General features: G+C 37.6%; 1 protein-coding gene across 6 annotated transcripts in view; it reads right to left on the bottom strand.

The window, feature by feature from the left end:
- Positions 1-1,928: 1,928 nt before the first annotated feature.
- Positions 1,929-16,045, bottom strand: part of FRMPD4 (FERM and PDZ domain containing 4) — a 300,974-nt gene continuing 286,857 nt past the window's right edge. For 5 of the 6 annotated variants that reach the window (XM_027675171.1, XM_027675173.1, XM_027675175.1 and 2 more), the window contains 7 exons: positions 15,300-15,426; positions 12,828-12,917; positions 12,054-12,236; positions 8,679-8,817; positions 7,034-8,095; positions 5,439-6,710; positions 1,929-4,297 (listed from right to left, as the gene is read on the bottom strand). In XM_027675171.1, the coding sequence (XP_027530972.1) occupies positions 2,952-4,297; positions 5,439-6,710; positions 7,034-8,095; positions 8,679-8,817; positions 12,054-12,236; positions 12,828-12,917; positions 15,300-15,426 (4,219 nt within the window). In that variant the 3' untranslated portion in view covers positions 1,929-2,951. Of the gene's footprint in view, positions 4,303-5,438; positions 6,711-7,033; positions 8,096-8,678; positions 8,818-12,053; positions 12,237-12,827; positions 12,918-15,299; positions 15,427-16,045 lie in introns of all 6 variants that reach the window. The other variant, XM_027675176.1, reaches the window with a different exon arrangement.

Here is a 16,045-nt window from a genome sequence, read left to right as displayed (position 1 = left end):
GACCCTGCCAAAAAAGTTTGTCTTCATCTTTCTTATAGGCCTTCTTTAAGCATTGAAATAAGGTTCCCTGGAGCCCAGAAGAAAGATTAACATACTTCCTGACAAAGGATAACTGTGAGACACCAACCTCAAATGCCTGTGAACACGTGATTCTAGGAGACTGCAGACAAATTATTTTCAGCAGCTGTGCCATTGTACAAATTCTCATAAGGCAGCATTTAAAAGCCTTCATATAATTCTCAGTGGAAAGATTGCAAAAAAGACATTTGCATGGTACTACGTGGGGATATCTGAAATCCTGGGGAAAGGAGAAGCTGCCTGCTGAGAGATACCTTAGAGAGCTTGGCTAGGTGATCCTATTTATCAAAACTGAGACAAGAACATGGTGGTCGTTTATGAAATCATACCATGGAGTCCAGTGGAGGGTGACCATGCTGGTCAGGGGTTGGAGCACACAATATTCAAGGAAAGGCTGAAGGAACTGGTTTTACTCAGTCCAGAGGAGAGAGGGCGCAAGGGAAACTTTATTATAGTCTATAGCTGCCTGATGGAAGCACAGAGAGAAGACAGCCTGACTCTTCTAAAGGCTGCACAGTGATATAATGAAAAGCAAAGGATTAGACATGAAGAATTTTTATATTTTTATATTTTTTAACATTAAAGATTGCGCAGAGGAGTTGTGGGACATCTATCCTTGGAGGGTGTCCAATAAAAAACTTGAAACAGCCTTGAGCAACCTGCTTTGATTAGACCTGCTTTGAGCAAGGGTTGGACAAGATGAACTCCAGAGGACCCTTACAATCCAAATTATTTTTATGATTCCATGAAAATGCATTAAAAAGCAGAGGATGCCCTACCTTCCCCCCCCCCAAATGCACACACACTATTTAAAGCCCAAAAATATTACCACAAGAAAAAAAAAAAAGGCCATAGTTAGCTTTAGGGAGCAAAAGGAGCATGTCTACAATCAGGAAAGCGCTAAAACAAAAGAACAACAAAAATCTGCTTGACTTTGAATTAATTAGACCAGTTTTTGAAATGGAGTGGAATGAAAAGGACAGGACAAGCAATGCTGAAAGCAACACATTCCTATGAACTATGTCAATGCTTAGCTGTGACAATCCTAAATTTATTTTTGGAACTTAATGGTTCCAGATCACTGATGACATTTTTATAAACTCAGAAAACAACCAAGGAATACATACCAGTACAACAATTCATCCTATTTTTTCCCCCAGTATGAAACAGTCAAAGCCCACAGTATTTGCAGCACCAGAGCAGCGCACATGGTGCTCTTGTTCTGGCAGCCCAGAGAGTGGGACCAAATGTGAGCACCACACAGGACAAGCTGTTGTCACCCACCAATAGTGTAATTCAGCCTACAGCCTACCTCTGAGATTGCCCTCCAGAGTGGGTCCATGTGCTAAGTGAATTGGTCTCAGAAACCAGATTTTTCTCCTATGGACAACAGATTAAGCTTCTGATACTGTGTTTCTGAAGCTGTTTCTCTGCAGTTTGAGGAAAATGCCTGTCTTGGTTTCATAGTGAAGTGAAAGAAAATATTTCCCTAATTTTCTTGGTTTAGTCTCTCTAGTTCAGTACAGAAAGCTTCACATGTGCTTCAATTGAACGGGTAAGTTTTCAAAATGGAGTGGTTATACTCTTTGTATGTGACAAACAGATGAAAATTACCTACATCAGCTTGGAGAATGGAGGTTGCTGCTCCTCGGTCACTGAAAAGTTTTACCAGCTGCTCTTATGAAAGCCTATTTGCCACTTGGAACTGAGAGCTTTTGCTTTGTCTGCCTCTCAAACACAAGACTACAAAATGTTTTCCAGAAAGGTTCAGATGGGAGAGATTATTCACAGATTGCCTTTGTCATCATTCAAGAGAAGAACTGTGTCTAGCTGGAAATATTTCAGAGATATTTATTGTATTCTGAAAACTTCATTTTATTTCTAACTTTTTTACAGTTAAACATTCAGAATCATAAAATATGAAGTATAAAATATTTAACAAAATAGATGCAGTTCATGTTGTTCCGATGCACCATAGGTATATGATGAAACAGTAAACAGCATATGAATTTCCTGATGGTCCTCCCTCTCTCATTTACCAGGGAAATGGGTGTATAGACCCGCCCCATACATTTTGGTCTGACCATTATGGCATCAACCTTTCATTTCAGAGAGAAAACCACAACCACTCTGGTTTCTGTGTCCTTAGTCTTCCACAAGTACCTTCACTGTCTAAAATGCCATCACTAATGTTCAATACATCAAATACCCTCTGAAGTTAGTATATTCAATAGTTTGGTTTTTTCTTTTTTTTTTTTTTTAGTACAGAATTTCCTAGAAAAGAAGAATCAGGTAATTCAGTCCATATGAACAAAAGAGTCATTTATTATATATATATTCTCTAGTAAGTTATAATAGTCTCTTGGATTTTAAATGTCTTTTTGCTATTTTCAATGCTTAAAAATTATAATTTTAAAACATTAAATATTGTGTTATATACATTATGATTTAATTTATCATTTCTAAACATGGAGCATTCTCCAAGTGAAAACTTGGATGAAACAGAAAACAACTTCATTGACATAACAGGCTTTAGAAGTTCACTTCATACAACCATAAATTTGACTATATGAAAAATAGTCAAACATCAACTTGCTCCTATATGGGATTTTTTTTCTGTTTCTTTTTTTCTGGTCTTGGGTAGAGGGTTTTTTTTGGCTTTTGTTTTTGTATAAACGGAAGGACAGATCTACTAATTACTTTTGTCAGTGTTCAGTATTTTAACTTTTTTTTAATCTCATACCTATTTTATATAAAATAACAAAATATACAGAGAAAGCTGAGTTTGTTACACTAGTTCATACACATACAGTAAATAAAAGTTTTTTTATGTATGGCTTTGCAAAGGTAGATTATGAAGTGACTTTTGAATTTTATTTGTTTAAAAGCATTTTAAGAGAACGTGTTAGTGTGCTTACAATAGCGGCCATGGTAGTCGAATGTCGAGCCAAGAGTTTAATGCTAGGATCACTGGAGGTCTTGCCTGACACTGCTTCTGCAGCCTTCAGAAGACAAATGTAGTTTATTACAACCTCGTCTATCTTAGCTATAATTTCCTGCTGCTGTGTTTCAGAGTTCATTACTTTAACTAAACGCATGCAGGCTTCTGTTAAGCAACAGAGTACTTGAAAGCTGGAAGTCATAGCTAAAAGCATTTCCTCAGGGCTTTTATCAGCCATGGCCATTTTCCTGCAGGCACTTCCCAACTGTCTCGATTCCAAAGATAACAGTTGTTTGTACTTAGAAAGTTTAAGGTCATGTGTTTCTGGATGTAAATCTTCTCTCTTTCCCATACTTGCTCGGACCAGTGAGAGTAGCTCACTGGCATCCTTTTGTGCTGCAATAAATCCATCAGGCATTGCATAAGTCTTCTCTTTCATCACATTTATTCGTGTGATTCGTGCATCAAAGGCCACATCATTGAGATTCACATCAATTTGGCCACCTTGGGTGTCGGCACTGCTCTTCTCATTGACTGCCTCATCTTGTGGGGGCTCAGCAGCTTTCGGAGACTCCAAGACTTTCTGCTCATTGTCACTGGACAACAACTGACCAGCTAGTTCTGTGAGCTCACAGGGGGTCTTATGTTTGAAGAGATGTGAGAGCTGATGGCTGTCTTGGTCATCTTCATCATCGTTGTCATTATTTCCTCTGCTTAGGAAGCAATAGCTAAAGGGGCCACGACACCTCCAGGTGCTGGTGTCCAGCTTTCGCAAAGGCAACGTTCGACATGGCTTGGAGTCCTTCTGACTGGCACCTGTGCCCGAACACTTCTTACTGTCCTTCCTATCAGTGCTGACGTACACACAACTCTGAGAATAACTTTTTGACAGCTTTTTGCCCAGGGAAAATTCCACCCTTCTCTCCGATTTGGATTCGTCCTTTCGGGTGATGTCCAGGCATTTCAAACTGGCCATGGCTGCCTTCTTTTCAAACAGCATCTCAATGCCTGCAGATCCTCCAATGATGCTGCTGCTGCGTCTCAGCACTTTCCTGCTCTGTGGCATCCTGAGGCTTCCTCCTATCATGTCATATGGCCGTAAACTAACTGTTGCCCCACAAGCCTGATTTACTTTGGGAATGTCACAAGAGTCTTGATTTTGACTTGGCACCTTTGATTCTGATAGCATGGATGATAGCATGATGGAGTCAGCTAGAGGCTGTCTAGGAAAAGCTGTAGGCATGCCTCCTTGTCTTCCCTTTTCAGGCTCTGTGAAAGCTACACTAGGGGTAGTAGAAGAGCAGACAGAATAATTAAGCATCACCCTGATAATATTTGGACACTGAACTTTTAAATATCTATTATCAGTCAGGAAAAATGGATTCCTGGTATTTCCCAATGGTTTCCATTCTTCAAAATATTCCATAAAAAAATTCAATACTAGTCTTTTATATTTCACTAAAATGCCTCTTAAAATCTACCAACAAATTATAAATTATGAATAATTAATTGTTCATTCCAGTACAGCAAATTTATTTTAAAAAAGGAATAGAAAATTATCTATAAAACATCCTAAATCTCCCCCAATATATGGATTGCATGTTTTCTATTACTAATTAGATGAATTCTTTCAGATTAAAATACCTCCTTTAACTACATCTGAGAGAGTATGGAAAGATGTGTTCATGGTAATTTTGGTTTGGTTACATGGGGGCTTTTTTTGGCAGAGAAAGAGTATTTCTCATTCTAGCTCCTAGTCTGTTGCACTTTTGGATTTTTATGCGTTCACACAAAACTGCTACATGTGGGTTGCAACCACAGGAAGAGAGAAACATTTCAAATACAACTGAAAGAATTTCCAATGCTATCTCTGAAAAACTGTGCATTTTTTTAACTTTGAAGAAACACTTACTGTCAGATTGTGAAGTAAATACATGCTTAATAAAGTAGTGACATTTTCTCATCCTTACATTTAGAGTTTTTTATTCATACTGGCATGCTTTTGACAACCTGCTGAAATAGCATATAGGATACATAAAAAATGAATCACAGGTTTTTCTCTCCTACATTATTATACCTTCTGAAGTCATCTTATAATCTAGCAAGTATCCTGGAACTCAAGTGACTATGGATTTTGGAGAGGCTTCCAAAGAGTGGAAGAGGCCTCTCCATCAGCGTCCCTCCAAATATTTTTAACTGTAATGAGAGGTTTTTTAAAAGTCGATCTCTGTATGCAGCTCTTAAGAATATTTCAACATGTACAAGTAAAATGAATAGATAAATAAAGTTCTAACCCCATTGTCTGCTACAACTTGAAGATATAGTTCAAGGTAAAGATAACAGAAATGTCTTACCTAGTCCTCAATGCTAACATACAGCTTTAAAAATAAACATAAGAAACCCTTTATTACTGCTGTACCTGTAGTTTCTTTTATCTTGGGGATCCGATGACATCCTTCTCTCAAAGTGCCGAACAGTGGTTCAGCATTAATTGCTGAATGCACAACAGGCACTGTCATTCTGTGACACACGGCTTCCGGCTGCTGGTGCAGGTCCTTGTATGTCGTTCCATGGTTTGGAACAATGGCAGCTCTTTCGTCTGCCGGAACATAGGCAATGCCCTTCATTGATGGGTCAGAGATGATGTGCTTAACATCAGAGGTACAAAGAGGAGATTCAACAGGGGTAGCACACGTGCTACTGCCTGTGCTGCATCCTGCATCCACTGAAGAGCACTGAGAGCTCTGCAGTGAGAAATGGCCTTCACTTTGCAGAGATGACATGCGCTTAGCCAAGTGATATTCACAAAGCCTGGCCACACTCTGCTCTGCTTCTGGAAGCTTTGAAGGATGGTCATCTGCAGATAAATCGGTATCTTCTGCATCGTTTAGGTCTTTGGCTGAAGACACAGGAGTCATATCTGACAGGAAATTTTCACCTTGGCTAAGCCCTGAGGTATCATCCTGATCCACCTCAGGATCCACTTCATCCTTACAGTCAGTTTCTGCTTTACCGATGACAGGAACTCTTGGAAAAGTCTTCCCATTCACTGTTTCTGGGCTTGGCTTATCTGCTGCCCCATCATCAGCAGCATACCATCTTTGGCGAAAGGCAGTTCTCTCCACATTAAAAGTGCTTAGGCGTTGACTGTCTCTTGCTGAAAGAGTTCCAAATTTAGCTTTTAGATCTTCATCAGTCTCTGCTTTTTTATTTCCCTGTTGCTTTTTCACAGTAGCACTGCCGTCAGAGGGTGCTTTTACTTCGCTATCTGTCATCTTATTTTTCCTTTTACTAGTGCAAGAATATACCAAGGATCCCATGTGCAATTTGCTAAAATAATCAGTGACAGATTTTGTTTCCATGGTCTCTGGCTCCATTTCCATGTTATCGGAATGAAGAATCTGCTTTGAAGGCACAACTTTTGACTGTAGCTCTGCAGCCTGATGACCAGCCAAAGGCTGTGAGGGCTTCATGCCTGGCCCTCCAGCCTGATTCTTTGCAATAGGAAATTCAGTCTGCTCTTCCACGAGGGGTTGGTAGCCTTCACTTGTTGTCAAAAACATACGTGCAGTGTTTTCTGACTGTTTCTGTGCTGCGGCTAGTTCAGAGCTTTCAGTCATTTCAGAGGAATTTGTTTCATTGCCAGAATCTGAAGATGACTCAGGGCTATATGCTCGCAGGATAGCTACACCTGCAAGCCACAAAAAATAAGACTCAATTAAATGACAGCAGCTGAAGCACCTGGATAAGTGAAAAGCAAAAGGGGGTATATTAGAGACAAAAATATGCTTTGTAAGAATACTTTGACTTTATTGCACAGTTCCCGAAACAGGTAGTTTAATAACATAATGGTGCTCCATTAAATATGGAATACGATATATGCAAAATGATGGCAAAAAATAAAAGGAAAACTAAAAAAAAACAAACCAACCCTTATGAAATGGAGTATTTCCAAAGCTAAATGGATGAGATGGAATGATTTTCAATGAATAAATGTAACTATGGTGAAAGAACCTGAATTGTCATTCGTCTGCTGTTCCTCTGAAGCAGCCAAAGCTTCTAGTGCTTGAAGTGTAGAGACTACAGCATCATCTAGCCCCTTTTCACATTTCCCCTCTGTATTAGTAGGGACAGCATCGATAAGCGACACTGGAATGTCATCATTGCCTAGATTACTGTCTTGCTCCTTGTTGTCTCTAGGCTGTGTTGCTTGATTCTGAGTGTCTTCCTCATCTGAACTGTCCCTGAAGCCCGGTGGAGGAGCAGCAATGGCCATGTTTAAGGTATGCAATAGGAAATCATCTTCATTATCATCACCTTCTGGAGGTGGAAGTGAAGTCAAATCAATAATGTCATCACTAGAACCAGAAAGGCTGAGAAGAGCAGGCCTATTGATTTCTCCTACCATAATGTCTTCTTCACAGCTTACTTCATCTTCATCTTCGGCATCATCTGTGTTTTCTGCATAACAAATATCATGCAGCAAAGGCTCTTCTATCCCTTCCGCAGCTCCAAATATTTTACCATCACTTATAGTTGCATAAACAGAATTTGTAGCAAACTGAATGCTTTCAGCGTCTGGTGATAACTCCAGGCCTTTAATATCACTGGCGTTACTAATATAAATGGCTCTTTGTTTTTCTAGTACTTCTGGACTTTCATCCAAAAGCCTTTCATAGCCAAGAGTCTGGGGACTGATACCATCCAAGTTGTGATCTCCAAATATAAACGAAACTTTTGCTCCCCTGGGGGAATCCTGTGCTTTCTTGCTAGATTCCAAACCTGAGAGTGACAGCAGTGAAGGCTGGTTAAAATTTCTGCTTTCTTCTGCTTCAGCAGGGTCACTTTGCTTGGCCAGATGTTGATCAAATCCACCTGAATTAAAAGTATTTTCTATGTACAGATGCCTGTGTTCTTTTTGACATAACAGGCTTTCAGAAACATCTACAGTCTTCTGTTTTGGATCAGCAAAGCATATTTGAGTCTCCTGATCTCCTTCAGCCAGGAAAGTGGTAGTTTTTGGTATACAATTCCACTCAGAAGCAAGGAGATTATGCTTTCCTCTGTTTTCAGGTCCTGTGGCACAGTGAAATAAAATCAACATTGTGAAACCAAAGAACAAAATCATGTAATTTTTAAACAATAATTCGTTAATGCTGAGCATTAAAGATTCTGAATAGGACAGCTAAGCCACCAAAGACTTCAAAAAAACTCTTTTAGACTCACCTCTGTTCTAAGTGAAATACCTGTTCACTTAATGACCTAAAGTTTAACTGGTACTTTCCTACTCTGGAACAAAACTAAACCTCTTCTAGGTACAAATGCTATAGTAGGAATAGTAACACAAAACCAGGTGGTTTCTTCATATGTATTCTTACAAAAGATATATGCATATAAAATAATAACACTCACAGGGAGCATGCATCTATTTTACTAGAGTAGGAAAGAAATTCATCATTGGTTTATTTTACCATTAAGATGCTTTCATAGGCTGGATATTAGAACATTATAAAGCTAAACTGATACACTGTGATGCTAGGTCTGAGCCAGCAATCAGATCTTATTTGACACAGCCTTCCATTTATCCGGAGGTGCTCTGGCTTAAGCTGACTTCTTCTTTATACATTGGACCATTGTTAACATACTGTGCAATGAATACCTGTTTCTCGGCTCCCTGTATTTTTCTTGTTGGCCATGTTAAATATGGAACGCCTTGAGTCAACCAGCAGTCGGTAGTATCCAGCTGTTAGGCAAGCAAGATTCATTGCATCTGATGACTCCATCAGAAGAGTAATAGGCTAAGAAAAACACAATCAAGTTAAGGCTGTTCCTCCTCAATTTGTTTACCTGCTGACAATACTAGTACACTGAAGCAAAAGGAATTACATCACAAATACTACATTGAAAAATACACGAAAATTTATTTTCCTCACTACCAATATCAAACAGTATAAACAATCCAGAAAAGGTAGAACTCCAACTGGACATCTTAACAGCTGATTGCTCTCTTTCTGAATGAGGCTAACCATTTTAAGACTCCTCCATCTTTTTCTTGCATAGATATTTTATCCTTGCCAAAGCACTATTTAATGTTACACTGAATCTGCCATGGATTAAGAACCTGGTACATTAGGCATTGGAGTCTTGTAGTAGTATGAGAATCCGCAGATTCAGAAAATAAGGTGCACTAAGCATATATAATAAAGCAAGACATGGGAAGAAAACACAGGGAAAGCTGAGGTTCAGAAAACACAGTAGCATGGTTAAAGTTATCATTACAAAGCAGAGACAGTGACAGGTTAAAAGATTTCAATGTTTGTGGCCTGTCATTACTGAAAAGACAAACGGTGAAAAAATAAGCAGATAAATAGAGACAAAGAGAATGGAGAAAGATCCTCAGAATGTAGAAAGATCCTCAGAAGGGAGATCAGGAAAGAAAACAAACACAAGGCACAGTAAAAAAAATCCAGGCCAACAAAAATGAGAGACCTCAGAGCTCTGAAAAACTATGGCTGCCAGCCTAGCAAGCATCGAACCTGAGATATCCATATGAAATATATTTTCTTTAAATCCCTTTTCTTTTGCCATCATGTATACATTTCTTTGTCTAAAAATTTTATTCATGTGTCTGCAGCTTTTAATACCAAAAGCTGTTTTCCTCAAATTTATTTTAAGGTGTCTAGCCTCTATAATTCCTAGACAGGAAATAAAAATGAAGCCCTTACTATGATACATAGATAGAAATTATACTGTAGACAACCCATCTTATCGCTCATATTTTGTAGTGACTCATAGCTATGTGGACATTTGTGACAATTTATCATAATCTAGCACACAGAGCCCACTGTCACAAGACATATGCAAGGACCTGCATCATTCTTTCCAGGAGGAACATTACATGCAACAAGGATGGCTCTCCAACCTACTCAGCCCCTTACTAGTAAAAAGACAACTGATTCTGGCAGAAGCTGTGGCCAAAACATAACTGATGATCATAGCTTACTACCAAACCCAGAATAGGTCTGATGAGTTTTTAAATGCCTGTGCTGCAGTATCTTAGGCCAAAATGTCCTGGTTGCCCTGAGTATTCTATAAACAGTTTTCAGCAATGCAGAAAAATTTATGTGGCTTTTTTTCTTTAACATATTTTTTGCTACAGCTTGAGCTTCCAATCAATACATGCTTCTTTCAAGATATTCAACTATAGCTATTAAAGTTACTCTAAATTATTAAACCCACATCAGGTTAATCAATCTCTGTTCTTTTGAGCAACTACTAAAAAATAAAACTTGAAATGCTACATTCATCTCAAATTTTCTGCAGTGATTGGCAGAGATAGATGGACTCTACAGAAACCTCAAATTGCTGAAAACAGTTAAGTGAACTACTGTTAATCTGCTGAAAAGTCTTGTGACAGTTAAACTTTTTTGCCTTCTGCCAGGTGACACATAATTGAAAATGTATTCAAATAAACCAAAAATAAAAATTGGAACTGTCCATTCGTGAAGAAAATAATGGCATATATGACATATACTGGCATATTCAGAACCTGGATATATGAACCTGTTACCTTAGGGTAAGTCAAGGGATGAAAACATCAGCTGAGAATACCTACCTGTGTGTGCCTGCATCTCCTTCATAGGACATAGTGACAACCCCTACCTGTGCCCCACAGAGAGGTATTTTTTTTTCAAAGTCCATCCAGAGCCTCCTAGATTTGTAACTTTAAGCCAATCTCACTGACTTTAAAAGTATTGAAATGCAAGGAGATGGGGATATACACAATTTGCAATAAGACAGTAACAGTATTATAACATAAAGCAACATAAAACCATGGTAATAAAAAATACTATGGCATACTGTGCTGCATATGAGCAGATGGGAAGGATTTAATTTCTCCATCTGTAAAAAGGTGATAACAGCTTTCTTACAAGAGGGCTATGTGTTTAGCACAGCAGCGTTAACATGTAAAGCAGCCTGAGATCCTCAGATGTCACCACTGCTAAGTAAGGTGAAAGAGATGCTATGTTTACCAAGCTGTAAATTTCTCTTAGATTGCTGTCAAAGATCATCTCGATTAATTTACAGCAATTTTTTTTCATTGATGTAAATACACGGAAACAGTTCCAGGTCAATATACATCAAGCATTCAAAGCAAAAGCTTAGTAAAATATTCCTTGTGTATGCTTTTTCTGTATAGCTGGGTAAGCAGAAAAAACTGTTAGGCTCTATTTATTTTAATCAAATACATACGTTTCAAGAACTATTCCTTCAATCTCTAGTTATCCTTATTAATGTCCTAGAAAGTCCATGAAGCATTTCACTTCAAAATCAAATAGAAACCACACTAAGAACAACCAGGACAATATAAAATACAAAACTCTACTCATTTTGCCAGTAGATGCCACAGATGCAAAGTATTATGTGGGATTCAAAAGAAATTAAACAACTAGAGGTAGATGATGAGCATCTGCAAATATATTATGCAGGGCAAAGCACTGAACTAGAATTACAAAAGCTAAGAAAAAAACCCATGCCTTTTTACAGTTTACCTAATTGGTAACTGCTATGTGGTTGCTTGCAGTGAACTTTGCAGATGTAACACCGGATTACAGGGGACACTGGTTTGATGCAGCTGGTGATTCTCTAATGGTAATAATATTGTCTATTACACTTCCAATGGTAATAATATTGTCTATTAGAAGGAGCTTCAAAAGAAGACCAATTTCATCATCATCTCTTCTAACCATGGAAATCCAGGAAGACAACAACAAAGCCAGTTGCCTGGGGTCAGCCAAGAGAAAAATCAAAATAGAATAAAAGTGCTGCAAAGTACTGGTCTGGTACGCTGTAGGGCCCTCAAATGCCCAAGCCAGAGTATACATGCACTGTCCAAATAAAGAGCTAAAAATGCACCCTCAGAGTATTATTGGCATGAAAATATTCAGAACAGTATGGCTTGATATAATATTCAAATAAAGACAAAAACATTATTTATAGATATTATATCAACATAAATTAATAACAAACTTACTTTTACATCTAAGACATGCAGCTCAACTCTAACATTGCTTTCATCTTCTGTAAACATCTCAATTCTGTTCACATGGCTGAAGTCTGCCAGGAGAGCCACAAGGTTTGTTTTGGTGTTTATCACATGGCTGATTCCGTACCGTGGCCCCACTAACAGCGTCACTTCTGAACGCTTTTCTCCCTGCTTTAGCAGAAGAAATGAAAAAAGCAGAAGTAAAAAACATGATAGCTATGGCATAGTGACAGAAATCACTTTCAGTGATAACTTGCAGTTACATAGGACTACATTTTCATGGCATTTCTACATTAAAGATTATTATGTTTTTTCTAAGAATATACACAAGAGCATACTTGATTAATAATTAAAAATAAAAAGTAAAGGAATTTCCTGCTGGATGTTGATTGTACTCTAGTTTTAGATGGGCAGTTAGGTGGACAGACAGATGGATGGACTCTCCTTCTGTTGAAAGAAAAACGTTGTCATTAAGATTTTTCCAGAGTAATAATTTTAGCATTCTATAGTTAATTGGATGGTGTTATTTGCTAGAAAAGTTCTACCTATCTCCAAATTCCCAGTAAAGTTCAAATTATATCAGGTATGTTATTTTCAAGATGAAAATTAAAAAAAATGATTTGATTCAATTAACAATGATTTTTAAGTGTATGAATAAAACCTTAACTTCTAAAGAAAATTATATGATCCAGCTTTTGCAAAAAAAAAAGCATTGATGAAAAAATCAAGAGAAGAGAGAGACTATTTTAAGAGAAATGTTACCACTAGTGTTGCCTTGAAAACACGCCCTCCATATAATCGCAGATCACTGAGGAACTTCAGATAATGCACCTTGGCTTGCAGAGCAGAGAGCTGAGAAAGGAGAAACAGGGGTAAGAGGTAGTTGTGAAAATCATCACATTATAAAATTCAGAAAGAAAATGTATTTGTGTAATATAAGGAGAATGGACGGCAAAACCAGCTCTTTGGAGCCTGAAACTAAATCTTTACATGCTTGAGTTTCAGATGAGGAGAAACTGTTTAATTCTTAACATTAATATCTTGCTCATTTAGTTAAAATGCACTGAGGACTTGAGAATGGGCAGATCAGAGCTCTGCAGGAATATCATAACTGCTTCAATGAAGGGAAAATGTTAAAAGTGCTCAGATTAAATATCTGTTCATTGAGGGATTTCAAGGCTAAGACAGCAGCTCTCCATTCACAAACTCCATCAGTTCTTAAATGTTTATGCACCTATATAGAGAAAAAGAACAAAGAATTTGCTTTTGTCAGCTATGTATATTACATCTTGCTAGGTACTTGTGGTACTTGGCATATTATTCCAACTTGTTACTGTATTTCCTACTTTGTAAAATGAAACTCTTCCACTATATTCAGTAGGTAATAAATCTGAAAGCTAAATACAACACATCAATACATATGATCATATCATGTAATACATGTCATAATTTGTCTCCTGTTTTTCTCCTCTGAACTTAAACTCCCTACCTAGGAAATAAAACTTGGAAATACTTTATGAGGCAGAACGGAAACAAGAAACAGTTCATTTCACCCAAACAGTCTGGACCCAAACCTTTTACCTCCCTGGTGTAAATCCTTATATCTAGACTTCTGAAAGATAATATAAAACAGTCTCATCTCATTTGCTAGTCTCCTTTCAGCCACTGGAATTCTAATTCAAAAAATTATTTGATCTTGAACAACATTTCAAGAGCTCCTATCCTATGTTTTTTCTAGACACGAAGAAGGAAATGGATCTGAAGCAGAGCAACTAGTGGTAGTGCTTTCCCTTTTCCTTCACTACATGTTCACTCAGTGGAGAAATACATAGGGGTTTTAAAAATCAGGAGAATCCTGAGAATGAGAAGTTTCCCTTCATGCGAAGGAAGACCCCAGAAAGAAATCAGTTCCTGTGTTAGTACCTACAAGTGAGACAGAAGGTGACGACAAGCTCAGATGCTTTGTTTCTGAGGCCTACCTGGTAAAAAAAAAAGCAGATCGGAAACAACATATTTCCAAAGCTCAAATCAAAAAAAAGTGAAGCAAACCCAAAAAGACTGCTTGCTGCAGGAAGGGACTGTTGCAATATCTCTCCTAACCAATTACTGATACTGTACGCCACTGTAAGGCATACCTTACACCTGGCAAGGTCTCCAGCAGTGACAGCTTCCAAAATTAACCCAAATTTATTCTACCAGGATAAATAATAAGCAATTGGCATAATTTAGCTTTAGTTTCAGCAGTATAGGAGACATGCAGTGCTTCAGAGAGGTGGCCTTTCTTCCTGAGCTTCGCGGGTCAAACACGTAGAGCTATGTTCACAGTCATGATGTGATCTGAAACCTCCAAGAAGGATTTCTGCTGATTGCAATGAACCTCAGCTCAGGCACCAGCTATTTTGAGGTTTTTTGGTTCAGAAAAAAATGTCATGAAGCAGGATTCAAATCATTTTATGTCTCAACTAGTCACTCTTAGATTCTTTTTATAGTCCATGAAGAGAAACAAGCATTTCTGGGACACAACTAATCTGACCTATTTTTGGTTCCTAATGTGGGATGGGATGAATTGCTCCCTCGAAGTGCCTGTTTCTCTCCATTGACTACAAAGAGAGACTAGATGACCTGCATTAAGAAACCTCATTACTGTGTCTAAAAGCAGCCTTAGTTGTATGCATGTAACAAAGATATTTCTCAGAGATATTGTCTTCTCCATGTTCTTTCCAGCTGAACTGAAAGCTTAGTGCTAAGAAAAGCATTTTACAACAGTAAAGAGGCTCATTTATTGTAAGGACCATCATCTATCCAGTGAGATCTCGGCCAGCAAAAAGTCTCTCTCTACAGCATAATAGAAAACAATTTGAAAAACAACATTTATGTCCAGCAGATAGGTTAATGTAATTCAGATGAGAGCATCACAGAGAGAACAATAACTTTCCTAATGAGTCTGCTATTCATAGAAAGCACTAAATTAATTTAAAAAAATATATATCTTTATCATACATGATGTATTAATAACCAGTTCTCTGTCATTCTCAAGATAAGAAGATAGTTTAGTTGCGGCATAATTGATTATATTTAATTGTTCTTGGCTATGTTGTATGAGCACCCGAAGTTAAATCTCTGAAAATATAATGACTAGGTGTTTCTCCAAAGGATTAGCTTTAAATGTTTCTCATGTACGCCACCCTTTCTCTTCTTTAAAACATATTTTCCATTAAGATGCAAATTTAATACCTTTTTTCCTGGAGGAACTAGGTTTTGATTTGCTTTGACAAGATGGGAAAGTGCTTTCTTTATGTTCTTTTCTTTCATGCTTTGCAGCACAGCAGATGGAAGAAAAGTCTCTAATCCCCATTCTTTTCTGCAATAAAAGGCATATATTTAATTTCACATTTCTGTGATGATTATTTATCTAAAGACTGGTGACTACAATGTCAAGTGAACGATCACCTGAAAACAGAAGGAGAGTTGATCAACTACAAGGTTCTGCAATAAGACATTATTTTTCTAGATTCAAACTATGTATTTATTATGAAAAAGATGTTTTAAAATGATAAATAATCTCTCTTCTATCCCTCCCACCTCTTCAATGGTGTCATTCAGAAAAAATGTTTAAGTTTGATGTTTAAAGTCTATGTTAAACACCACTTAATTATATGGGCAAGCACCATTACAGAATTAAAATAGCAGATAATTTACAAGGTAATGTCAGATGTAATTTTATTTTTGAGGCTTCCTTTAGAACACGCAAACCAGAGAGTCATTTTCTTTATCACTTATACTTTTTTTTTGGGAGGGGGGAGAGGGTCCCTCTCAAAAACAGTATCCCTCCTTTTGCCAATTTTTTTTCTGCTTGAAGCACCCCTTTTGATAGAAGACTGACTTCTCACTTCTAAGTAATTATTTTTGCTGATTCATTAATAGGATAGAATATAACACGATCTTCAATACAGTGGATAAACTCTACAAGACTGTGTGTA

This window comes from Neopelma chrysocephalum, unplaced genomic scaffold (genome assembly GCF_003984885.1).
Source record: "Neopelma chrysocephalum unplaced genomic scaffold, ASM398488v2 Primary Assembly neopelma1_25, whole genome shotgun sequence".
Taxonomy (NCBI): domain Eukaryota; kingdom Metazoa; phylum Chordata; class Aves; order Passeriformes; family Pipridae; genus Neopelma; species Neopelma chrysocephalum.
The sequence above is the reverse complement of the archived record's forward strand: the minus strand, read 5'-3'. Positions and strand labels throughout refer to the sequence as shown.